At 38.1% G+C, this 27,887-nt stretch overlaps 1 protein-coding gene across 1 annotated transcript in view; it reads left to right on the top strand.

Moving 5' to 3' along the window:
• The window catches only part of METTL14 (methyltransferase 14, N6-adenosine-methyltransferase non-catalytic subunit), a 53,299-nt gene extending 25,973 nt beyond the window's left edge, over window positions 1-27,326 (top strand). The window contains exons 8-11 of the mRNA XM_055434895.2: window positions 2,522-2,614; window positions 4,841-4,957; window positions 6,560-6,770; window positions 15,255-27,326. Coding sequence (XP_055290870.1) covers window positions 2,522-2,614; window positions 4,841-4,957; window positions 6,560-6,770; window positions 15,255-15,559 — 726 coding nt within the window. The 3' untranslated portion in view covers window positions 15,560-27,326. The remainder of the gene's footprint in view (window positions 1-2,521; window positions 2,615-4,840; window positions 4,958-6,559; window positions 6,771-15,254) is intronic.
• The last annotated feature ends 561 nt before the right edge of the window (window positions 27,327-27,887 follow it).

Here is a 27,887-nt window from a genome sequence, read left to right as displayed (position 1 = left end):
AAAGCAAGAGAGTTCCAGAAAAACATATATTTCTGCTTCATTGACTATGCCAAAGCCTTTGACTGTGTGGATCACAATAAACTGTGGAACATTCTGAAAGAGATGGGAATACCAGACCACCTGACCTGCCTCTTGAGAAACCTGTATGCAGGTCAGGAAGCAACAGTTAGAACTGGACATGGAACAACAGACTGGTTCCAAATAGGAAAAGGAGTACGTCAAGGTTGTATATTGTCACCCTGCTTATTTAACTTCTATGCAGAGTACATCATGAGGAACGCTGGGCTGGAAGAAGCACAGGCTGGAATCAAGATTGCTGGGAGAAATATCAATAACCTCAGATATGCAGATGACACCACCCTTATGGCAGAAAGTGAAGAGGAACTAAAAAGCCTCTTGATGAAAGTGAAAGAGGAGAGTGAAATGGTTGGCTTGAAGCTCAACATTCAGAAAACAAAGATCATGGCATCTGGTCCCATCGCTTCCTGGGAAATAGATGGGGAAATAGTGGAAGCAGTGTCAGACTTTTTTTTTGGACTCCAAGATTACTGTGGATGCTGATTGCAGCCGTGAAATTAAAAGACGCTTACTCCTTGGAAGGAAAGTTATGACCAACCTAGATAGCATATTAAAAAGCAGAGACATTACTTTGCCAACAATGGTCCGTCTAGTCAAGGCTATGGTTTTTCCTGTGGTCATGTATGAATGTGACAGTTGGACTGTGAAGAAAGCTGATCACTGAAGAATTGATGCTTTTGAACTGTGGTGTTGGGGAAAACTCTTGAGAGTCCCTTGGACTGCAAGGAGATCCAACCAGTCCATTCTAAAGAAGATCAATCCTGGGTTTTCATTGGAAGGACTAATGCTAAAGCTGAAACTGCAATACTTTGGCCACCTCATGCGATGAGTTGACTCTCTGGAAAAGACTCTGATGCTGAGAGTAATTGGGGGCAGGAGAAGAAGGGGACGACAGAGAATGAGATGGCTGGATGGCATCACCGACTTGATGGATGTGAGTTTGAGTGAACTCCGGGAGTTGGTGATGGACAGGGAGGCCTGGTGTGCTGTTATTCATGGGGTCGCAAAGAGTCGGACACGACTGAGCGACTGAAGTGAACTGAATATTTATAATTGTAATGTCAAGAGTTATTTGCTTAATGTTCTTCACTGTGTGCCATCACTTTCCTTAGCTATGCCATGTATAAATGTGTGTAGGAATATGTGTGTGTCTGTGCCTGTTAATGTTTATTCATATTTTTTATGAGAATATTAGATCAGGTGTTATATCAAAACAAAGTTGGAAGTGTAAAACTGAATAGATTTATGCCTATTCTAACTTATTTCCACTATCACCCTCAAATAATGTTTCTTTTACCTAGATAAGTTATAGGTGATATGGATATGATGCATTCAGTTAAAAGTTAAGGAAATTCCCAGTGGTTAGGGCTCTGCCCTTCCTCTGTGGGGAATGTGGGTTCCATCCTTGGTTGGTAAAGTTCCACATGCCAGTGAGGTGTAGTCAAAGAAAAAAATAAAGGAAAAAAAATTTTTTTAAGCTAAAATTTTCTTAATACATGTAACTAATTAAAGTATTAGCTTGAGCCATGGTCTGTGGAACTTGTTAGCTGTGATAGGAAGCAGAATAAGAATACCATATAAAATGATTGCTTTTTTAGTCATTTATACACATTTATGGTAGTCCCCAAATTTAGAGATTTAATTATTAAAGAACTTTTTTTTAATTGACATACTCAATACATACAAAGCCAACAATTACAGCCTATTTTTTTTACATTTCAGACCTGAAGTGATCATCACGATGAAATGTGTATATTGATTTATTTTATTTAGAACTTTTCTACTGGAAACCATGTCCTCCACAAACATTTGTGGTTACGTTTTAAGTTTGCCCCTTACTTTGGGGTAATCTAATCCCTTTTCTTTTCAGTTTCTTTTTCTGTAAATGGTAATAGGTTGCTCTAAAGCTGTACCTTACAAAATCTGTAATTCTATAAATATGGTTTCCTATAAACTTTTCATATAAAATCAAGTGTATGTATGTGCATGTACTCATCTGTGTTGTATTAATACAGGAAAAACCCATAAGAACAAGTTTTAAGGATAAAGTTTATTTTCCATTGTATTTCCTAATGAAAATTAGTACATTTAAAAAGCACATATACTATAAGTGAAAAGGAAAGTGAAGTCGCTCAGTCATGTCCAACTCTTTACAACCCCATGGACTGTAGCCTACCAGGCTCCTCCATACATGGGATTCTCCAGGCAAGGGTACTGGAGTGGGTTGCCATTTCCTTCTCCAGGGGATCTTCCTGACCCAGGGATCAAACCCAGGTCTGCCACATTTCAGGCAGATGTTTTACCATCTGAGCCACCATGGAAGCATATAGAAGTTTATAAACATATACTATAAGTCCTGATAAATCTCAGTGCTTGTTCTTTTGGATTTAGAATGAGTGGGAAACAAGATACTTCTATGCAATACTGTTTTGGTTTCTTCCAGATTATGAAGTTAGAAATTGATGAGATTGCAGCACCTCGATCATTTATTTTTCTCTGGTGTGGTTCTGGGGAAGGATTGGACCTTGGAAGAGTGGTAAGATGGTGGTTTTTTTTTTTAAGTGTTTTTTTAAAATTCATAAGAAACAAATAACAGTATGTTCTATAAGAAATTTGAAGGTTAATGTTAAATTGTTCTTCATTTCTTAAATAGTACTCGAATATTCAGAAAGAAAAACTGTTTTAAAAAGAATATTTTAAAATTTTTTAAATTAAAAAAAATAACAAGAATATGTAAAAGACAGTACCCCTTAGTTAACTAGCTTTCAGGATGAAAAATCAAACTACAGTTTACTACAGCTGCAGGAAGAGAACAGTTTAGAGATTTTAAAACTGAATTGCAGCTCAGAAACAGGTGGCTTACTGTTGTATACTGTCCATTATTAGTAGCTAAAATGTATTCTTCTGAGTAGCCTTAACTCATGAATTCCAAATGGAAGCTGAATCAAGTTGGATAAATAACACGGCATCTAGAACACATAGTTTGAAGGGATGAATGAGAGTGAAAGAAGTTTATCATCTCAGTTTATTTTAGGTACCTTATATTTGTCGTATTCAGAACTTTTTTTGTTTTTTTGGTTGGAGTATTTTGAATTTCTAAATGGAAACAAAATACTTAAAGCTTTTTTTTTTTTTAATACTGGTAGCTTTGTGGCTAGTTTTGGTCTCAGATCTGCTGTCCAGCAGTGAAACTTTGGGTAAAGAGGTATTTACTCTTGTGTGTTTCAGTTTCCTCACTTGTTATGAGATAATATTTACATTTTTAGGACATATTAATACTTGATATACTACCAAGATCTCATTTAATCCTGGAAATTTTAGGAGCTGTCCATTTGACAGGTGAAGCATTTAAGTAGGATTATATTGAGATAAATCTGTGCTCAAATCCTGAAGTTCTGCAGTTGCTTTGTATTTTTTGTATAAATAGCAAGTTTGAGATTGTTGGATCACATCATTGCTTCCATCATTTATTAACTCCATGGTAAGACTATTAACTGTATACTGGGAATCTGTTTTATTGCTGGCATCTCCCTAAGATGCTGTAAAAAAATCTAAGAGGATAGAAACACACTGTATGTTTTTATAGGTATATTGGTATATTTTATAGGTATATTACCCTTTTTAGATCAAATGTCTAGCTTTGAGCTTTTTTCCTACCCCTCAAATTAGCTTGAAATTGATTAGGAAGCTTTATCTTATTTGTTTATGCAGCAGTTTATCATACTAGTGAAAGCAGATTTTGGCCCAAAATAATTACAAAAATAATTCAGCATGAGAAGTACTCATGAACTTGTGCTAAGTTGATTAGGGCATGTTGGATTTAGGCCCTTGTGATACTTCATGAATATCCAGTGCTAAACAAATATTTGGCAACAGGAACAGATAGTGATCATGATTTTTGAGATTTTAAGTTAAAAATCTAAGTTCCATTTTGAGGTATATCTCAGTTTATACAGTGAAACTCCACTGTGTTTATGCTCCGCTATGTCTTTATTTGTACTTGATCATAGTGCCAACAGTATTGCACTGCACAGTTTACTTAATTCCTCCTACTTTGCTCTTAGTCAATTAGGGGTAAGGACTATATCTTACTCATGTTTTTAATCCCAGCAGCTAGCCAACACCTGCATATGGTAGGGCTCAAAATGCTACTCTTGGTACTCACTTAGCTGGTATTTGTTATATGTTCATATATAACAGATTCTAAAACACTAAGATTCAGATCTCTCTATTGTCTAGGTTACATAAAGCTGAAAGTAAAGTTTTATCCTATAAAGAAATATACAGACAATTGTAAGTCTTTGGATTTTTGAGGTTTAGTATTAAATATATTAAAAATAACATTTTACAAGGCTCATTTGAAAGGAAGATATTGACTAGAACTTCTCAACAGTTTTTAGCTTTATCAGAGGATAGAAAATTGAGGTGGCAAGAACAGTTTACCTTTTTAATTATTTTTTGATTAAGGAGGGGCTGATTGTTCTCTTATTTAAAGCTCAGTTTCTATTGATGACAGTGGAAGGTGGCATAAAGAATTGGAGTATTATATAGTCTTTTCCATGTTTTGATATTATATGTTTTTATAATGGCTGTATATTTAAAGACAAGTATTTCTTTTTTTTCTATTTCTACAGTAATACAAAATTACTATGACATCTTGGAATTTAGTGTCTCAGACCTCTAGGAAGTGTTTAATGCTGGTTGGTTAAGTATTGTTTATTTCTTTTAGCTAAGGATTTTTTAAAAATTCTCTTATTTCTAGTGTTTACGCAAATGGGGTTACAGAAGATGTGAAGATATTTGTTGGATTAAAACCAATAAAAACAATCCTGGGAAGACTAAGACTTTAGATCCAAAGGCCGTCTTCCAGAGAACAAAGGTATTGTCTTTGCTGTTTTCTAATCTATATTTTAATTATTTTCTCTCATGCTTTCCCAAATGACTTCACGCTGTTTAATTCATTTTGGTGGAAAGGTTCTTCTCTCAGACTTGCACAGATGGCATTGAGCATTAAAGTAATACAGCCAAGTTCATTTTAAAAATTTTATTCACTCAGAGAAACCTATGCTGTGCTGGAGAAGGTAATATGTATTCCTGTATATCTTATACTACTGTAATTCTCAGTCAGATATGGGCTTTTGGTACTTCTGACCCCCATATTTTTTCCTTTGTCTAGACTCAGAAAAAAGAAATGGAAGCAAGACTCTTAGCTGTCCAGCTGAGATGACTATTTCTCTCTTCTTCCCTTCTTTTTTCTGGGCTTCACTGATAGCTTGGTTGGTAGAGAATCCACCTGCAATGCAGGAGACCCCAGTTTGATTCCTGGGTTGGGAAGATTCCCTGGAGAAGGGATAAACTACCCAGTCCAGTATTCTTGGGCTTCTCTAGTGGCTTAATCCACCCTCAGTGGCGGAGACCCTAGTTCGATCCCTGAGTTGGGAAGATCTCCTGGAGAAGGGAAAGGCTACCTACTCCAGTATTCTGGCCTGAAGAAGTCCATGGACTGAGTGACTTTCACTTTGCCTTCTTTTTTCTACATAAGACCCTGAACAGGACCCCTGAGAACCTCTGATTCGTAGGACTGCCCTCCTACTTTTCAGGGTTTAACAGTTTGTCCTGCAGTCTTTCACTCTTCCAGGAGCTTCAGGGGGAGGGTCTTTTTGAAGTCTTTCTTGGGCTAGAAATTCTTTTTGAAGGGAATCCAAGCCATCCTTGCTATTATTGATTCATGGAGTCAAGTGAGATTACATTTATTTAAACTAATACCCTGTTGTCCAGATTAAATAGAGGTCAAAAAATAAACAACAAAAAAGGAAGTTGTTTGACTTTCACATTTATGTATGTTGAGTATTTTAAGTTTGTATCCTTGCTTAAAGTCTTCTCTCCATTTGTAAAGGCTTATACCTTGTGTGGCTTCCCTGGTAGCTCAGATGGTAAAGCGTCTGCCTACAATATGGGAGACCCGTGTTCGATCCCTGGGTCGGGAAGATCCCCTGGAGAAGGAAATGGCAACCCAGTCCAGTATTCTTCCCTGGAAAATCCCATGGACTAAGGAGCCTGGTAGGCTACAGTTCATGGGGTCACAAAGAGTCGGATACAACTGAGAGACTTCACTTCACACCTTGTGTATAGATTTACTCTTGGATCATGCGAGGCCCAATATAACATCATATTCTGGAGTCAAGTGCCATGTTTCCATAACTTCTGGAAACAAGTTACTATCAAGAGTTGCATAGGAAAAGATCCCACAATCATTGATTCAGTTATCTAAAGTGTGATGGCCCTGAGTTTAATGTCTAGCTTCCCTGCCAGTCTTCGAAGGTCCAGAGATCCAGGTTTTTCCTATTGTGTTTTTGCCCATAGAACTATATCCCAAAGATTCAGAGAAATGAGTACTGTTTTGGAATTTGAAATGTAAAATGTTGTGCAATATGACTGTTGATGAAAAGAGATTAATTGGCCTGTTTTTATTGTTACTTAGGAACACTGCCTTATGGGGATCAAAGGAACTGTTAAGCGTAGCACAGATGGGGACTTCATTCATGCTAATGTTGACATTGACCTGATTATCACAGAAGAACCTGAAATTGGCAATATAGAAAAGCCTGTAGAAATTTTTCATATAATTGAACATTTTTGTCTTGGTAGAAGACGCCTTCATCTGTTTGGAAGAGATAGTACAATTCGACCAGGTAAGATCTTGGGGGGATGGAAATGTTAACAGTTCCTTGAGATATAGGTGTTAAGAGAGAGTACACAGTGTTTCGTAAAATAAAATGCTTATGACACATTTGACCCCTCTTCTTGTTGTATTTCAAGTATACTAAGCTCAGTCTTGTCTCAGTACTTTTTCATGGTCCTCTTTCCTATCCTTCTGGTCCTGACAGACCTTTTCTCACAACACTAAATTAGCCAGCTTCACACTACTGTCCAATCCTCCCACCACTCTTTCCCTCATAGCACCCATTATTATCTGAATTATAGAATCATTTGGGCATGTTTATAGTCAATCTCTTGAGCACTGCAGTCTCACGGAAAGTGAAGACTGTCTTATTTTCTTCTTTTGAACCAGCATTTAGGTTATTAAGTAAATACTGTGTTGAAGAAATGCATGATGGACATTTGGTCCTGTCCAAAATGTCTGTGAACCTTTGGTCCACACCAAAAGGTTCTTGATACTTGGCCCTGTCCAAAATAATTTTTGGCAGGGACCAGATTTGCTCAGGTTTCAAGGACCTTTTGGCATGAACAAAATGTCTTACTTTTTAGATAGCAATAAATGTCTGCTAACCAAATGATCCTGTAGAAAATAACCATACATTTGTGAAATATATGATATATCTCAGCTTTATTAGAAACTAAAGTACTTGGCTTGTCTCCTTACATATAGCATGATACTGTTTTATCAAAACTTTAACTTTTTTACTAAATCTGTATAATGTGAATTTATAATTTTGAAAAAAATGAGTAGAAAATAATTAAGCTGTTACAGACTGGAATTTTGTTTCAGAGAGCACAGCTTTTGTTTACAAAGTATTGTTTAAGTAATTACACGTTCTGTTTCTTTTACTTCTCAGAAAATATAAAAGTTACTTTTAAGGACATTGCATCATTCAGTCACAGTATATAAAATCAACCTGTTTGGTTTTACCATGGTAGAAATGTTGTTTAAAGCTGAAAGGAGCCAGGATCTTATTTGTTTTAAATAGTCTACATTTTATACAAAGTAAAAGTTGAAGAAGGTACAGTTGAATAATTGGCCTTCAAAGTACCTAAGAATTTAGAAGAAACTCTGATGTTCATTCTAAAAAAAGTAATCCTTAAAGTTGTGGTAGGTATAATGGGATCCATTGTCCCTACCTCCAACCCAGACTCGTCAGCTATTCTCTGTGGGTGTGCTTCAGTGAACACTCTTAGAAATATCTTCGTTTGTACAAACTGGTCTTGAATTTCATAAAGTTCTGTAAAATGATAAAGAGAAAAATAAAAGTGCATTCTCTTTACAAAGAAATATTTTGCGTGTGAAATGTTTTTTCTCTGTGGCTTAGGTTTAGAGAAAATGTTTTCTGTATTTAAAAGTTAAATGGTTTTTCTCTTGGTATTTTGTTATTCAGAATTGGTTGCTTAAGTGTCATTTGTCATTGCTTTTTGGCTTAATATTGTGGTCAAATAATGTGTATCATGCTGCTGCTAAGTCACTTCAGTCGTGTCCGACTCTGTGTGACCCCATAGACAGAAGCCCACCAGGCTCCCCCGTCCCTGGGATTCTCCAGGCAAGAACACTGGAGTGGGTTGCCATTTCCTTCTCCAAATGTGTATCATAAAATACCACTAATTTGTAATTTGCTTTGACTGAATTTAATGACTATCCAATTCAGATAGAAGTCTGATTGAAAATAATGTAAATTTTTTGTTGTTGGTTGTAGTATTTGTTGTATGTTGTTTCTGTCAGCCATGTCTTTACTGATTTTTTTTAACTATTTATTTTATGAGAAAGGTATGTTTAAATCTATTAAGATTATGGGTTTGTGGTTCTGTTTAGTTGTCAGTTCTGAATTTATGTCTATTCGAGATTGTTATTAGGTGCATTTAAAATGTAGGACTTTTATGCCTTCCTAGTAGATTGATGCTCTTAATAAGAAATGTCCTTCTTAATCCAGTTCCTTAACTTCAAATCCTACTTCATCTAACATTTTACAGTGATTCCACCTTTTTTTTTGGTTTGTGTTTGCTTTGCATATTATTTCTATGCTTTATTTTCAGTCTTCCATATCCTTTAACATATCTCTTGTGATCAAACACAGAGGTAGTTTTCATTAAATAGGTAGAGTTAATCTTTATCTTTGAATTGAGGTTTTTTAAAATAATTGATTGCTCCCTTTCCCATGTTTTTTTTTTTTTTTTTGGCTGAGAGACATAGAATTTCAGTTCTGCAACCAGGAATTTATCCTGTGCCACGTGCTTTGAAAGTGTGGAATTCTGACCACTGGACCACCGGGGAAGTCCCTTAATTGAATTGTTTGGTGGTGGTGGTGGTAGTTTAGTTACTAAGTCATCTCCAACTCTTGTGACTCCATGAACTGTAGCCCTCAAGGCTCTTCTGTCCATGGGATTTTCCAGGCAAGAATACTGGAGTGGGTTTCTGTTTCCTTCCCCAGGGGATCTTCCCAACACAAGGATTGAACCCTGGCCTCCTGCATTGTAGGCAGATTCTTGACCAACTGAGCTACAAGTCAAGTCTGTATTTAATGTAATTTCTTTTTAAAAAATGTTTCTTTTTATTTATTCTTGGCTGTGCTGGGTCTTTGTTGCTGCACAGACTTTTCAGCTAACAGGGGCTACTCTAGTTATAGTGCACAAGCTTCTCATTTGAGTGGATTTTCTTGTGAAATAGAGGCTCTAGGACACAAGAACTTCAGTAGTTCTGGCACGTGGCCTCAGTAGTTGCAGTTTATAGAATACAGGCTCAGTAATTGTAAATGGATTTAGTTGTCCTGTGGCATGTGTGATCTTCCAGGATCAAGGGCAAATCTGTGTCTCCTGCATTGGCGTGGGGTTTCTTTACCACTGAGCCACTAGGAAAACCTTTAACTTAGTTTCTGATATTTGTGGTTGTTCAGTTGCTCAGTCATGTCCAACTGTTTGCGACCCCATAAACTGCAGCACCCCAGGCTTCCCTGTCCTTCACTATTTCTGGAGTTTGCTCAAACTCAAGTCCATAGAGTTGGTGATGCCATCAAACCGTGTCATCTTCTTTCATCCCCTTCTCCTCCTGCCGTCCATCTCTGCCAGCATCAGAGCCTTTTCCAGTGAGTTGGTTCTGTACATAAAGTGGCCCAAGTACTGGAGCTTCAGTTTCTGCATCAGTTCTTCCAAATCAAGGTTGATCTCTTTTAGAATTGACTGGTTTGATCTCCTTGCTGTCCAAGGGACTCTCAAGAGTCTTCTCCAGCACCATGATTCAAAAGCATGAATTCTCTGGCACTCAGCTTTGTTTATGGTCCAACTCTCACATCTGTATGTGACTACTGGAAAAACCATACCTTTGATTATACAGACCTTTGTCGGCAAAGTGATGTCTCTGCTTTTTAATATGCTCTCTAGGTTTGTCATAGCTTTTCTTCCAAGGAGCAAGTGTCTTTAAATTTCATGGCTATAGTCATCATCCACAGTGATTTTGGAGCCAGAAAATAAAGTCTGTCCCTGTTTCCATTGTTTCCCCATCTATTTGCCATGAAGTGATGGGACCAGATGCCATGATCTTAGTTTTCTGAATGTTGAGTTTTAAGCCAGCTTTTTCACTCTCCTCTTTCACTTTCATCAAGAGGCTCTTTAGTTCCTCTTCACTTTCTGCCCTTAGGATGGAGTCAATCTGCATATCTGAGGTATTGATATTTCTCCTGGCAATCTTGATTGCAGCTTATGCTTCATCCACCCTGGCATTTCTCATAATGTACTCTGCATATAAGTTAAATAAGCAGGGTGACAACATACAGCCTTGACATAGTCATTTCCCAGTTTTGATCCAGTCCATTGTTCCATGTCCAGTTCTAACTGTTGCTTCTTAACCTGCAGACAGGTTTCTCAGGAGGCCGGTAAGGTGGTCTGGTCTCCCATCTCTTAAGAATTTTCCACAGTTGTTGTGATCCACACAGTAAAGACTGTAGTGTTGTCATTGAAGCAGAAGCAGATGTTTGTCTGGAACTCTCTTGCTTTTTCTATGATCCAGTAGATATTGGCAATGTGATCTCTGGTTCTAAATTTAGTTTGTACATCTGGAAGTTCTTGGCTCACATACTGTTGAAGCCTAGCTTGAAGGATTTTGAGCATTACTTTGCTTGCATGTGAAATGAGTACAATTGTGTGGTATTTTGAATATTCTTTGGTGTTGCCCTTCTTTGGGATTGGAATGAAAACTGAGCTTTTCCAGTCCTGTGGCCGCTGCTGAGTTTTCCATCTTTGCTGGCATATTGAGTGCAGCACTTTCACAGCATTGCTTTTTAGAATTTGAAATAGCTCAGCTGGAATTCTATCACCTCCACTAGCCTGGTTCATATTAATGCTTCCTAAGGCCCTCTTGTCTTCACACTCCAGGAGGTCTGGTTCTAGGTTAGTGATCACACCATTGTGGTTATCCAGGTCATTAAGACCTTATTTGTACAATTCTTCAGTGTATTCTTGCCGCTTCTTATAGCTCTTCTACTTCTGTAAGGTCCATACTGTTTCTGTCCTTTATTGTGCCCATCTTTGCATGAAATGTTCCTTTGGTATCTCAGATTTTCTTGAAGAGATCTCAAGTCTTTCTCATTCTATTTTCCTCTATTTCTTTGCATTGTTCACTTGAGAAGGCCTTCTTATCCCTCCTTGCTGTTCTCTGGAACTCTGAGTTCAGATGGGTATATCTTTCCTTTTCTCCTTTGCTTTTCGCTTCTCTTCTTTTCTTAGTTATTTGTAAGACCTCCTCAGACAACCATTTTGCCTTGTTGCATTTCTTTTTCTTAGGAATGGTTTTGATCACCGCCTCTTATACAGTGTTAGGAACCTCTGTCCATATTCTTCAGGCACTCTATCAGATCTGATCCTTTAGATGTATTTGTCACTTCCACTGTATAATCATAATGGGTTTGATTTAGGTCATACTTGAATGGCCTAGTGGTTTTCCCTACTTTCTTCAATTTAAGTCTGAATTTTGCAATAAGGAATTCATGATCCGAGCCACAGTCAGGTCCTGGTCTTGCTTTTGCTGACTGTATAGAGCTTCTCCATCTTTGGCTGCAAAGAATATAATCCATCTGATTTCAGTATTGACCATCTAGTGATGTCCATGTATAGAGTTGTCTCTTGTGTTGTTGGAAGAGGGTGTTTGAAGGGAAGATGACCATCTTACTGTTTGCTTTACATTGGTACCACCTGTTTTGTGTTCCCTTTTCTCTCATTTCTTTTGGATTAAGTATTCTTATATTATTCAGTGTTTCTTTTTTATTAACTTGTTAGATATTCTTTTATTGTTCCTTCACTGGTTTTCTTGGAAATTACAGCATGTACACTTGAGTTATTAAATTCTAAATTAAGGTAGCATATTGGTTTTTTTAAAGGGTAGGAATGCTATGGTTTAAACTTCATAGTTTCTTTAGTCTTTTAAAACCAATTTTTCTCTCTCTCTCTCTCTATATATATATATATACACAGTCATGCCTGAGTTATTACACACATACTAGGTATACAGGTACAGAATGAACTTTGAGTTGTTGAGACTTCTGCTGTACATATCCATGAACATCTTGTTTGGAGGTTTAGTAGATGATTTTACTCTCTTATCAGAGTAAAATATTTTGGCAACAGAGCTTGTGGCAAGCAAATATTTCCTCTTCACTGGCTTAAAAGAAAGTAACGACCAGATGCTCAGCTGGGGTTGTGTGTTTTTCAGAAAGTGTAGATGTCCATAGATATTGAATATTAAGATTATGGCTGTAGTGTTTGAGGAAATAAGGAACAGATTTTTATCTTCATCATTAACCTTCATACCCAAAAATAGCCCTTGAATCTGGGAACAATCTCCAGTGGGAACTGCTATTTAAAGGAAGTAGAAAACTTTAAAGAAATAGCAAAGCTATATGAACAATAAAAGGGAACATCAAACAGATGGTAATCTTTTAATAATTGAAAAGTCAGTGTAACAACATTAAAGAAAATTTTCAAGAGGAAAAAAGATTCAACCTCATTACTTCCAAGAAGTATTATTTTTTTGCATAATACTTTCCAGTCCTCTTGTGCATACAAATTTTTACATAACTGTCATTCATCATTTTGTATTTTTCTCAATATTATGTCGAAATATTTGTCAAAATATATGTCAAAATTATTTCTTCATTTAAGTAATTAGTTATGATGTTTTTAATGGCTTTATAGCATTATTTTAAGTTTTTTTTAATGTGAGTGGAAGAATCTAAGGAATAGAGAGAGTAGATAATTGTTAAGTATAGCTATAGATACAAGCATAAACAGCAACTGAAATAAAAATGCAAATTTTGGTGCCAGTTTGTATTTATAATATTCTGTAACTATAACATAATGGGAATTTTCTCCATTCATTTAGCTGTGGCCACTCTACCCACTTTATATTATACATTATATCTTTGATACCCTTCTATCTATATCTATACCAGTTGCACAGAATCTTGGAGGTTCACATTTTATTTTTTGCTTGTAAACTACTATCTGATTCTTTATCTTTGCCCATTCTTGCAAAAATTATTTTAGTATTAAGAAGGAATATCCACTTGGGAAAATTATATAGTAGGAAGTTAACCATGTAAATAATAGGAGCAATTGAGAGAAGTCTGTTCAAGAGGCTATAATTTATTTGGGTCAAATCCTCAAATACACTTCTTCCTCAAGAAGGTAGTCTAAGGTATGTAACACATACCAGAGGAATATTCTTCATTATTGCTTTAAAAGTTTAAAAATTGCTATATATATCATATTCGCTGAAGCCAGGCTAATTTAAATTTACTTGGTTCTTAGAAATTAAGAATTAGAAATTTTAATAGAACACTGTTGCAGTGAAGAATTTGTGAGTGGGAGGCAGCGTCCCTTGCAGTTTACTTTGTAAAGGTTTTCATGTCTTATTTATGTAGGGCAATATAGCATGAAAGAGACAATATTAACTATTTTTATTAAATCTTCGGATTTTTTCTTACCTCTTGCTTGTGTGTGGTGTTCCACAGCACCATATATATAGCAAAAAATAAACCAAAAGCAAGTAAAAATCTCATAGGTTCAGTTGTCAGTGAGACCACATAGGTGTGGAGTGTGTTCTTTCATCTGACTTTTATCAAGGTGTCTACTTGATGAGACATGAAAGGCATCATATGGTTTTATCTGTTATTTTTCTCCAGATATTACAGATCTTATCTGTGCCCTGTTAGACAATTTAAATGATGAACAGTTTTGTACAAAAAAGGCTACTACATTTTAGAATGTGACCCTAGTGAAATATTTTGCATTTTATCATGGACCTAATAGTCTAAGAAATAATCTTGATAAGGCAGAAATAGTGTAAGATTAATTTTTCAGGTGAAGAACCTAATTCTTAGATTCCTCGACCTGCCCTGATGATCAGGAATCACCACATGCAGGGAACCTCGAAGCATGAGGTCTCCATCAAGCATTTACAGTTAATTTGTAGTTCTTCCTGTTGCAGATAACAATGTAGTCAAACAGAAACCATCCTTATAAGGAAAATTATCTAGCAGTGAAGTTGACAAAAATACCTTTTTACCTATAGAAATATGTAGCGGAATTCAGAAAGATAATTCATTTCATTAAGATACATGTTTAAAGTGGATGTTGAAGAATGGAATTTTCACCAGGTTGACAGGATAGAACAAATTATAGGCACAAGGTGGAGATCAGTGTGCAAACAGTTAACTATAGTGGTTCATTGTTTCAGCAGTGTGATTAGAAAGCTAGTTCAGATCAGACCTCATTGTGTAAGACTTGCAATTCCACGTTAATGAATTCTGGCTTGGTAGAAAGCCCAGAAGGTTGTGCAGAGAAGGAATGTGGTTTCAGCTTTGCTTTAGGCTTTCCACTTTTAGAGGGAGGAGAGGTTGGGAAAGCATTACAGTATACATGTATGTCTGTTATATGTGTAGGGGACAAAACTAGTAGAAAAATAAAAACTAAGGGTGGCAGTAGAAATGGAAAATGGTAACAAATAGGAGCAACATGGTAGTAGACCATGTTTCTAAGACCTGTCAGCTGGGTTAATGTGGTTGGAAGAGAAGTAGCAAAAGTTAGTTCCAGGATGTTAGAAAACTGGAAGTAGGAAGGTGATATAAAATTTAATAAATTTTCACTCAGCCAGAACTCAGGGTAGTGTCTAATATTTTCTAAATCCTATTCTCACAGAATGTGAAATATGGATGGAAATGATGATTATATTATAAAAGTTACAGTTTAAGCGGAAAAACAAAACAAATAAACTATATATATATATATATATGAAATCAAGACCGTAGTTAAATGCCACGTGTTATATGTAAAATATCAATATTGGGTAAGTCATAGGGACATCTTTAGAAATACACTGGAGATTTGAAATGGCTCCTAAAGGATCAGTAAGATAATTGGTGGGGGGAAAAAAAGGTTAATCTTTTTTCCCTCCGTTTCAGGGTGGCTTACAGTTGGACCAACTCTTACAAATAGTAACTACAATGCAGAAACGTATGCATCCTACTTCAGTGCCCCGAATTCCTATTTGACTGGATGTACAGAGGAAATTGAAAGACTTCGACCAAAATCGCCTCCTCCCAAATCTAAATCTGATCGAGGAGGTGGAGCTCCCAGAGGAGGCGGAAGAGGCGGCACTTCTGCTGGCCGTGGGCGAGAGAGAAATCGATCTAACTTCCGAGGAGAAAGAGGTGGCTTCAGGGGGGGCCGTGGAGGAGCACACAGAGGTGGCTTTCCACCTCGATAGTTTTTTAGAACACTGATCCTATTAATGCCCCTTCACCTTATTTCCGATAGTTTGAATTTCACCTGGGAGATGTTTAGAACTCTGTTCCAGCTTGCACTTTGCTTTAGTTTCTCTAAGCTACAGGAATATTTTAATCAACCTCCCTTGCAGTTGTCACTGTCTCGTTTTATTCAGGGTAAATGAGTCATCCTGTCTTTTGTCATGTGCATGTAACCAAACAGAGTGGAACAACACAAATACCTTCACTTTCAGAAACTGAGTTTAGTCTAATTACAAAGGCTTTTGCTTTTTAGGAATAAAGTGAGCAGTGAAACAGACCCAGTCTGAAGTATTGTACTGGTGCTGACAGTAGTTGATCATGAGCATCCCACCACTGCTGTCACAGCAGATGGGAAGCTGTTTGCAGCCTTGATGGAGTGGAGTTGGGACAGATGGTAAACTTCTCTTAGGGTTTCAGTATTTTCTCATTGAAAAAATAAAAGAATTTTTTTTCTTTCTTTTTTAAAAATCTTAAGTAAACTCGTGTAATTTGATCACAGAAGAAATGAAGAGAATTGGAACAAAAACCTCCTCCCAAGTCTAAATCTGATGAGGGAGGTGGAGCCACCGGGTGGGCAGAGAGGAGGTAGAACCTATAGGCATACTTTACAAAGAGGAAAAAAGTGCTCAGTATAATCTCAGTTGTGCAGCTACTGATGACTGTTACTCCTGCTTCCCAAGACCTGACGAGGACAAGTAGCCAAGGACAATAGAACTTTGGTGTGGTCTTGGATTGACTTTCAAAGCATTTTCATATTCCTTAGCAAAATAAAAGAATTGGAAGCAGCAGATAAACCTGGTTATCAGGTGCTTGGTTTAAACATTTTGGGGAATAAAGTACTTGGGGATGGGAAAATGACATGCATCTTAAACTTGTTACGGAGAAAAGGTAAAACCAACTACAGAGAACTCTCAACTTGAGAGCTTGGAAAAATGGAACTGCAGTTGCCTTTTAAGGGACTGGTTTTCCAGATGAGTTAGTTGTATGAGATTTTATATTGTCATTTCTATACTGTCACTCATGTTTTGCATGAATCTGCTGAATGAAATAATGCCATTATTGTTGATAAACATTTTTTATTTTATGTATGATTTTTCTAATGAAACTTTAAATCTTTGAACTTTGAGAGTCTCTCTTCTGTGAGTGGAATTTTTGTCGTTACCAAATGAAAAAGGATTGACCTCAGATGAGACTATTCTCTTGGTCTGTGAGTAGCCCTTCTGTGCTTTTCATTGGCTCATAAAATGAGGTTATGTTATATCTTTTAAAGGCTCAGTTTGAAGATAGGGACTGAATTATAGGAACATGCTTGAGATCCTTAAAAGCCTGATGAATTTGACTTGCTCAACCTGTTAGAGCTTTTTAGTACAGGTTCAGTTCAGTTCAGTTCAGTCACTCAGTCGTGTCTGACTCTCTGAGACCCCATGAATCACAGCATGCCAGGCCTCCCTGTCCATCACCAACTCCCGGAGTTCACTCAAACTCATGTCCACAGAGTTGGTGATGCCATCCAGCCATCTCATTCTCTGTCGTCCCCTTCTCCTCCCGCCCCCAACCTTTCCCAGCATCAGAGTCTTTTCCAGTGAGTCAACTCGTCGCATGAGGTGGCCAAAGTATTGCAGTTTCAGCTTTAGCATCAGTCCCTCCAATGAACACCCAGGATTGATCTCCTTTAAAATGGACTGGTTGGATCTCCTTGCAGTCCAAGGGACTCTCAAGAGTCTTTTCCAGCACCACAGTTCAAATAGCATTTTACTAATGTCTTTCTTGATGTAGATATGATGTGGAACTGTTTGTTAGAATTTTTACTGAAATGGTGGTACATTTTCAGCTTCAGTAATTAAAAGTTACCAGAGAGAGAACTCTATTTGTTAAAAGTGACCTGGGAATGAAGAAGACAGATACTCAGTTGCCCAGTGAGAGTCCTTAGACACACCAGCTAGCGAGTGACTCTGTCCTTTAAATAGGAGTCTAGCCTGGTCCCTGCTCTGTGTCAGCTAGAACAGAGTTCATGGAGGGGAATATCATACCAAACACTACTGAACCAAATTAGACCAGGGAATTGTTGTGATATCAGTCAAAGTGTAGAATGGGATAGCACAGTGCACGGGATGTCAAGCTTTTTAATGGGGGATCAAGTGTGGAGTCAGACTTGGTAGCCAGGCCGCATATCCAGAGTTGGAGTGGGAATCGGTGCACCAGCTAATACTTTGGTAAGTAGAAGAGCCACCTCCTATAAGTCCTTAGCTCATAAAAACCACATATCTCTCTTATTTGTAAACCGAGTAATTGTTATGCCACAGTTTCATTTTAAATTGATGGGTTTGCAATGGTTGGATGCCTGGGACAGCACACTGCAGCTAAGAATGATTCCTTTGCATGTCTCTTAAAATACTTTCTACCCATTTTAGTTGTTAACTTACAGTGTTCTGATTACAGCAGCTTATTTTTAAAACCTGTACTGTTTTTATTCTGAACTTAAGAACATAAGATTTAGTCTTTGAACTATAGTTCTAGATTTTATTGATTTAATATTTTTATTAACGTGACAAAATGATGGCCCAGTTGGGATTCATTCTAATAGTAGTCTTTGATTGGAAAGTCTCTTTTGTGTGTGCGCTGTTAAAAACAAGCCTTTGTGTATAAGAAAGGCTTTTCTTGGAACAGTCCTGTATAATCTTGGGATTCATGTAGGACATTAGCATTATCTTTGATGTTCAGTGATAGGGACTGAACTGAGATGGACTTAAATATATGCTGTCAGTTTTTAAGCTATGAACCTAGGACTCCCCAGGAGGTTAGAACATTTATCTGGCAAATTGAGCCCATTGAAGACTCCATTTCTGAAAAGTCACATTGCTTCTGCTCTCAAGACCCCTAGTCAATTACTCATATGAGCATTGTTAGGTATAATGCACAAATAAAATACTACCTCATTTAATCTAGATGTTCTTTTTCTGTAAACCGTTTTTCTAGAATTTGACAAAATATTAAAATGATCAGTTTGAGTCTGTGTTACAGTTCTTTTGTAACTAGAGGTGCTAATAAACAATGAAATAAGGTAGGTTTTTTCCAAAAATACTTCTAAAAAATTAAATTTGAAGTCTGATATAAAGTTCATATAGGAATTACATATATAATGTGAATCAGTGAAGCAGGCCATGAGTTTATTTTATAGTGGAATAGTGACTGCAGCCATGAAATTAAAAGATGCTTACTCCTTGGAAGGAAAGTTATGACCAACCTAGACAACATATTAAAAAGCAGAGACATTACTTTGCCAACCAAGGTCCGTCTAGTCAAGGCTGTGGTTTTTCCAGTGGTCATGTGTGGATGTGAGAGTTGAACTATAAAGAAAGCTGAGTGCTGAAGAATTGATGCTTTTGAATTGTGGTTTTGGAGAAGACTCTTGAGATTCCCTTGGACTGCAAGGAGGTCCAACCAGTCCATCCTAAAGGAGACCAGTCCTGGATGTTCATTGGAAGGACTGACGCTAAAGCTGAATCTCCAATACTTTGGCCACCTGATGTGAAGAGCTGACTCATTTGAAAAGTCCCTGGTGCTTGGAAAGATTGAAGGAGACAGGAGAAGGGGATGACAGAGGATGAGATGGTTGGATGCCATCACTGACTCCATGGACATGAGTTTGGGTAAACTCAGGGAGTTGGTGATGGACAGGGAGGCCTGGCATGCTGCAGTCCATGGGGTCGCAAAGAGTGGACACGACTGAGCAACTGAACTGAACTGAATTCTTTTTTTAGACATTTTGAGTGACTTTCACAACACTATTTGCATATTGAATGCAGGACTGTTTACTTTCATTTACTGTCTCCCCTTTGTCGTATCTTTGCTGCTTTCCCACATTGGTGGGTTTTCTTAGCTCCTCTCTAAGAAAAAGGAGCAGAACAGAGCACCTTAATAAGTAGTCATTGACTTTATCTCAGGGCCGTGGAGATCTAAGAGAGAGGTGGCAACAGAGCTCATGGGTAAGGTGGACATCATACTCAAGTCCAGCTGATTGTCACCATAGATGGAGGACGGTAAGTCTGAAATGTTCATGTGAAATAACTGCCTCCCTAGATGTTGGCAGTTAAAACACTTTGTGTCCTTTGCTTACATTTTCCTTTCAAAGAACTGAAATTTTTAAAAATTAGTTTGGCTAGCTAAATACTGCATATGTTTTAAATTCTGGCTTCTAAATACTGTTACCAAATTTACCTAAAGAGGAAGAAAAAAATTGATTTGGACAGGAAATATTCACTTCGAGAATGTTGTTGGTATACTTTGAAACACACTAATGAGATTGCAGACATGGACTAATGCTTTAAAGTTGGATATAGGGGTATGACTGCAGCCATTCTTCTGTCCAGTGGAGGGAATGTGAGGGCTAGGCCTGTTTGCCACACTTCCTTATAGAATCCCACATCTGCCCCAGCTTTTAGCTTAGAGTTACAGCTGTTAATGTCATAAAAGAGTACATCATCATTCTGTGGGGTTTTTTGCATGGCTTTTTAAATTAGAGGACAAAATGTCAAACTATTTTGCTGAGATACCCAGTTCGGTAGTTTATGCTGGTTAAATTTCCAGGGTAATTGCTTGGATGTCTTAAGGAATTTGCTGTCATTTTATAGATTTATGCTTTTCAGGATGGTAGGTGCATACTTTCATATCAAGTACAAGGAGAGGATTTGGGTGTACTAATGTTGCCTGTGATTCAGATAAGCTGCATAGGTAGAGGGATTATTTTACCTTGTCCAAAAAGCAAGGTATATATAGTGGTAAATAGGATCTCAAGATTGTAGCTTGCTTTTCTACTGTTATATCTTACTGAAATAAAAATCTTAAGCATGATTAAGAGTATTATGCTTATAAAAATAATTCCAAAGCAAAATTTCAGAAACTATAAGCACACATGTAAGCTTGTCAGCTAAGTGACTCTCTGAATTTTTTTATTCTATTAAGTATTTGTTCATTTGGCTGTGTCAGGTCTGAGTTGTGGCACATGGGATCTTTGATCGTTTTTGTGGCATGCAGAATCTTTAGTTGCAGTGTGCAGGATTTTAGTTGCAACATGTGAACGCTTAGTTGTGGTGTGTGACCTCTTAGTTGCAATATGTGAACTCCATAGTTGTGGCATATGGTATCTAGTTCCCTGACCAGGGACTGAACTTGGGGCCCCCTGCTTTGTAGTGTGGAGCCTTAGCCACTGGACCACAAGAGAAGTCCTATGATCCCCTGAATTTTAAATCCCATCGCTTCCTTGAGAGGATGCTGATAGCATACTGGGTCAGAATGGCATTAGAACTTCTTTGGGGAACATTCCCAATTCTCATTGCTTTAGAGTGATGCTTTTCAAGTGAAAGATTCCCATTCCATCTGGTACCTGCCTTTGCCTGCTCATTTAGTTCTGAACTAATAACTCTGCTGTTCATGCTCTTAGCATTGAACAATTGGTCTTTGTCACAGACTCTATAATGGCAGCAGTATGCTTTCTCAGCTTCTAATGTGCAGCACATTGCAAGTGTTCAGTAAATAAATAACCCTTTACTCTTTGTTTGACTAATAATTGGAAGTAATTCCCAGAGAATTTTTAATATCTTTCTTATTTCACTTCTTTTCCCTTCTGCTGTTTCTTTCTTGCTCCATGAGAGGACTGATTTTCTAAATAGTAAGGATTTTTTTCCTCTCAAGTAATAGAACATCATCTTTGAGGTTGAGGAAATGAAGTAATTTCCACTCACTTACTACTTACCAGTGGACTTAGAGAATCAGTTTCCTTTGGTCTGAGTTTAAAGGCATCTGACTTCCTTCAGGACATTAATTTTTAAAATACTGTGTCAAATGCAGCCTGTTAAAGTAAGGCAGATTAATTAACCACATCTGTATCACCTTGTTGCTAACAACTTCCGTAAAAAATTAAACTGTATTCCTCCTATTGATAATAGTGGACCTGGGGGAGGGTAGGTTGCCTAAGAGTGAGGAGAGCACAGGATGGCTATGGATGGGCATAGGGAGGCTCCTGGGGGTCTTGGGAAACTGCTGGGGGTCAGTGACACAGCCTCAGGCAGAGAGGACCTCACTGGGAAGTAGCTGAATGGTGCACACAGGAAAGTTGGTCCCCAGGCTACACGTTTATTTCTCCCACACACAGTGTGGAAGCAGAGGAGTCCTGGACTTGAGGTGACTATGGGGCTTCAACACTAGTCATCAGTGTGGACTGAAGATAGGAAGTCTTCCCTGCCAGTTCTATGAAATAGAGATTCTGACTCAGGTTGATTTTTACACTTGATCTTAGCCATAAGGCTGAGACGCAATTATGCTAATTTTTAAAACGATTTTTTTTTTTTTTGGTATACTAGAGTTTACTGCTGCAAATTTATATCAACATGCCAAATCTGATTTCCCCTAGTTCATAAATGTAAAAACTGTGGAAAATTCTGAAAGAGATGGGAATACCAGACCACCTGACCTGCCTCTTGAGAAACCTGTTTGCAGGTCAGGAAGCAACAGTTAGAACTGGACACTGAACAACAGACTGGTTCCAAATAGGAAAAGGAGTACGTCAAGGTTGTATATTGTCACCCTGCTTATTTAACTTATATGCAGAGTACATCATGAAGAACGCTGGGCTGGAAGAAGCACAAGCTGGAATCAAGATTGCTGGGAGAAATATCAATAACCTTAGATATGCAGATGACACCACCCTTATGGCAGAAAGTGAAGAGGAACTGAGAAGCCTCTTGATGAAAGTGAAAGAGGAGAGTGAAAAGGTTGGCTTGAAGCTCAACATTCAGAAAACAAAGATCATGGCATCTGGTCCCATCACTTCATGGGAAATAGATGGAGAAACAGTGGAAACAGTGTCAGACTTTATTTTGGGGGGCTCCAAAATCACTGCGGATGGTGAGTGCAGCCAGGAAATTAAAAGACGCCTACTCCTTCGAAGGAAAATTATGACCAACCTAGATAGCATATTGAAAAGCAGAGACATTACTTTGCCAACAAAGGTCCGTCTAGTCAAGGCTATGGTTTTTCCCGTGGTCATGTATGGATGTGAGAGTTGGACTGTGAAGAAAGCTGATCGCTGAAGAATTGATGCTTTTGAACTGTGGTGCTGGAAAAGACTCTTGAGAGTCCCTTGGACTGCAAGGAGATCCAACCAGTCCATTCTAAAGGAGATCAGTCCTAGGTGTTCACTGGAAGGACTGATGCTAAAGCTGAAACTCCAATACTTTGGCCACCTCATGTGAAGAGTTGACTCACTGGAAAAGACTCTGATGCTGGGAGGGATTGGGGGCAGGAGGCGAAGGGGACGACAGAGCATGAGATGGCTGGATGGCATCACCGACTCGATGGACATGAGTTTGAGTAAACTTCAGGAGTTGGTGATGGACAGGGAGGCCTGGCGTGCTGTGATTCATGGGGTCACAAAGAGTCGGACACGACTGAGCGACTGAACTGAACTGAATAGGCTTTTTTCCAAACAGGCATGATAAGACCCTAAAACATTGGGTAACATTAAACCTCATGGGGTCTCCTAAAACTGTATTTTTGAAACAATCTTTTTAAAGAAGAGTTTTTCATGGACCTAAGGTATACCCTAGTTTGAAAAATATCGTCTTTGAAGTTTTATTCTGTATAAGATCTTAAAATAGAAAATTCTTATCGTATAAGAGCTCTGTGTTTATAACTTAATATTTTTTAATGTCATGAAAATAAAAAACACCCTGAAAATCCTTGCACAGTTCATACTCTTGAGACTGGATCTGTAGTCACTATTATGATAGTTTCCTAAACTAGACGTTAGTTATTTTGCTTCCCAAATTGACTTAGTTCTTTATGTAGTTTAAAACTGGATTTTCATGGATGACAGTGGCTCTGGAAATCATATTCATGAGGACATACTTTGGGAATTGGGAGAGTTTAGCCTGGACAAGGGACATGATAGGGATACATGGTAGCCTTTGAACTTTCTGAAAACTGTCATTGAGTGGAAGAATTCACCTGTGACCTCAGACAGAGTTTGCACAAAAGGGAAATTCCAGTAATGCCATCTGCTAAATATGATTTTCTAACAGAACTGTTCATAAATGGCTGCTTGGGAAGAAGTAAGCTTCTTAGCACATTGTTTCCAAGCGGAGGCCGGGGAACATCTGTTAGAGATGATGACTGGGGATTTCTGTTGTTTGTTTCAACTAAGTTTTTTTTTTTTTCCTTTTTATCCAGATTATTCAGTGTTACATCTTGTTTTCAGCAATTATAATTTATGTAGTTAATTCTCCCCCAAAGAATTGTCTTCTCTGGAAAACTACCAACTAAACTTTCTGGAAGGTTTCCAGACCCTCAGTGTGTAATGCTTCCTAGTGGAGCTGAAGTTACCTTTGAACATGATCTAGATTTTGATCTCTACTCTTCATGGTTTTATTAATAGAGAAACATGTTTCCATCTGGCAGCATTTTTAATACAGACTAATATACTACTCCTAATTATTCTCAGTCTTACTAGGTTAGATTTCTAGGAAGTGAAGGTAGCACTGTTTAGTAACATCCTCAAAGATGTGCATTTTTGAGCGAGTGAGCTCTTATTTTTCTCACACTGATTCTGAAGCATTCCAAATAGAAATTCTTGCTTTTGGTTTATGTATTACTAAAGTTTTGATTTAACAATTAAAGCAGGTTAGTTTGAGTTTTGGTTTAACACCTAAAGCAGCTTGGTTTAATATTTTTCTCATTGAAGAGTTTATTTTAATATCTGAGACCATCTTTTAATTGGATACTTCTGTAGAATTTAAAGATGCTCGGTTTTAAGGACATAAATTAAGATATTCATGAGACATGTTGGAGTCCTAGTTTTCTTGATCCTTAGCAAGTTTAACGTAAAAACCTAATATTAATAGCAGTGAAACTGTGGTGATGGGATACCACTGTGTGCCAGGAACTGTTCTAAGCCTTGTATTAACTTAATCCATGAAACAAAAGGAAACTGAAGCATAGAAAGGTGTCTAACTCTGCTGTATCACACACCTGTGTGGTAGAGCCACGATAGAAATCCACATGGCTGGTCCAGAGCCCATGCTCTTAGCCATTATGCCCTCCTGCCTCTCAGGGTTTGGGGGATGGGGTAACTCTTTCAGAACACTATGGGACAGCACTCACCATTTTCAGCAAGTAGTCATTTGGGATTCACTGGCGCACCTCCATTGTATCTTGGGTTCTTCTACCATTGAACGGTCTTCCTAGGTGGCGCTAGTTGCAAAGAACCTGCCTGCCAGTGCAGGAGACCTGAGACGAGTGTTCGATCCCTGGGACAGGAAGATCCCCTGGAGGAGGGCTGAGCAATCCAGTCCAGTATTCTTCCCTGGAGAATCCTGTGGACAGAGGAACCTTGCATGCTACTGTCCATAGGGTCACAAAGAGACCAACCGAAGCAACTTAGCACACGCACTGTTGAAATCTAGTCTCTATTGTACTCTGTATTATATTCCTTCCTGTGCTCTTGAGTCTGACTCTTTTAAGGGTTTTGTTTGTTCCTATTTCTGTTTTTCTGTTTTCAACTCTCAACATTCTTAAAGTTGAATGAAACAGCACTGCCACTATTTTTTTCTGATACAATACTGGACTATCCCTGCCTGTCTGAAATAGCAAAATCTTTCCTTCTGCCTGTGACCCCCTCTCATCCCTTTCTTGAGCTGCCTCCACTCTGCCTCCTAGTCCTCAGCCTTTTCTCATCTAGCGTTTAAGCTCATTGACCCAGTAAAACTTACCAGTTCCCCGCGACCTTTTTTTTTTAACTAATGCCTCGGAGGAGCCTGGAACTTGCCTGTCAGCCTCCATGTGGCCTTTTCTCTTGGCATTGTGACACCCTCCCGCCACACCTTCCGCTTTCTCTGGTGCTTCCTTCTCAGTCTCTCCGGGTTTCTGTCTGTCTGTCTGTCAAGGATCTGTTGTGCTCTTACTACAGGATTTTTCTGTGCTTTTATTTTTTCTTCCTTTTATCTACCTGTGTGGCTTTTTCCTCCTCTATGTGGAGATGGCTTGCACATTTCCAGCCCAGAGTTCTTTCCTGAGCCTCGGGCCCGTATTTTTAGGTGCTATAGTTGGTCTCACTTGCATAACTTACAAGGTATCTTAACGTACAGATGTGAACTACCCCTTACACACAGAGACACACATGCATACACAACTGTTTTCAACTCCATGTTTCCTTTTTAGGGAATGATCTGTCTACCCAGCTATCCAAAGCAGAAGTTGTTTTCAGACACTTCCTTCTCCCTCACTAACTCCAGTTGCTCCCTGCCCTTTTCTGTCAAATACCATCATTTTAGTTCAGGCCACCCTATGTGTTCTCGAAGGGTCTATTCTGAGAGCTGCCTAAATGGTTTCTCTGCTTTAGTTCTGCCACCTCATACTCATAGAAAGACCAAAGTGATCTTTCTAAAGGATGATCTGATCTGTCTTGCTGAAGTTACTTTGAATGTCTGCAGTTTGCCTTTAGGCTTAAGTCCAGACTCACCCTTGACCAGAACTCACTCAGTTTTCTCTTTTGCTGCTTTTTTCTCCTTAGTAAGTTCCAGTCAACTTTAAACTTAAAATCCTTTAGGTTTATTGGAAGGGTAATATAGGCTGTCTCTCACTCTGGGCCTTCATGCATATTTTTTTCCTTTTCTGCAATATTTTACCAGTATTCCCTATGACCTGGCTAATGTCTACCAAATTTTCCAGGTCCCAGCTTCAGTGTTTTAAGTACTGTGAGATCTTTACTGATTTACTTTAATGATATACTTTAATGATTTACTATGAAATCTTTACCCTGCCCCCAGCTCGATTAGGTCAGATATCCCTAATATATATACTATATCATGCATGTGCCTGCATGCTCAGTCGTGTCCGACTCTTGCAATCCCACAGACTGAAGCCTGCCAGGCTCCTCAGTGCATGGGATTTCCCAGGCAAGACTACTGGAGCAGGTTACCATTTCCTTGATCTTTTCCGACGCAAGGATTGAGCCTGTGTCTCTCGCATTGCTGAGCTACCAGGGAGCCCATATATAATATATATGCATACAGACATATGTATATGTAGCATGTATACGTGAGATTTGGGTTGTGGTCTTACTGTTGTCTGTCTCCCCAGTAGAGGTACAGTGCCTGACACATTGCACACAGCAGGTGTGAAGAAATACTTGTTAAGTGAGAACAGATTACCTCTTTGAACAGCACATTCTTTGAGCACCTACCTAATTGCTTAGAAGCTGCTGCTTTCTGTTGAGCTTCACCTTGTCACTTATATTTATTGGTTCTATCTTCTATACCCTTGGGAACACACAGGGCAATAATTAGACTTTTTTATTTTTTTTAAAGTTGTACCTCATGTATAGTTATAATGAAATATTGGCTATGTATCCTGTATGGTACAATATATCCTTGTGGTTTGTTTTATGCATAGTAGTTTGTATCTCTTAATGCCCTATTCCTGTCTTGCTCTTTCCATGCCACTTCCCTTTACCTACTGGTAACCATTGTTCTCTGTATCTGTGAGTCTGTTTCTTTGTTATATTCACTAGTTTCTTTCATTTTTTTAGACACTACATGTAAATGATAATATGCAGTATGTATCATCTCTGACTTAATTTCAGTAAGCGTAATACCCTTCAAGATCATCCATATTGTTGCATTTGGCAAAATTTCATTCTTTTTGCTGTTGTCGCTGAGTATTATTTCATTGTATGAGAGTGTATATGTGTGTGTGTATATATATATACCACATATTTATCTGTTCATCTGCTGATGAACACTTAGTTTGCTTCCTTAGCTTGGCTATTGTAAATAATGCTGCTGTGTTTCATTGGGATGCACATATCTTTTCAAATTAGTGTTTTTATTTTTGTCAGATAGGTACCCAGGAGTAGAATTGCTAGGTCATGTGATAGTTACGTTTTTAGTTTTTGGAGGAACCTCCAAAACTGTTTTCCACAGTGGCTATACCAGTTTTGATTTCCACTGGCAGTGTATGAGGGTTCCCTTTTCTCCATCTTCACCAACATTTGTTATTTGTGTTCTTTTCAATGCTAGCCATTCTAGTAGGTGTGATAGCTCATTGTGGTTTTGATTTGCATTTCTGTGATTAACAGTGTTGAGCTTCTTTTCATGTTCCTGCTGACCATCTTTATGCCTTGGAAAAATGTCTGTTCAGGTCTTCTGCCCAGTTTTTAGTTGGATTTGTTTGTTTGTTTGTTTGATCAGCTGTTTCTATATATTTAGATAGCAATCCCTTATTGGTTATATCAGT

This window comes from Moschus berezovskii, chromosome 5 (assembly GCF_049115385.1).
Source record: "Moschus berezovskii isolate FMDL1 chromosome 5, NW_MosBer_1.0, whole genome shotgun sequence".
NCBI lineage: Eukaryota > Metazoa > Chordata > Mammalia > Artiodactyla > Moschidae > Moschus > Moschus berezovskii.
Note: the sequence above shows the minus strand (reverse complement) of the source record. Positions and strands in the feature narration are given on the sequence as shown.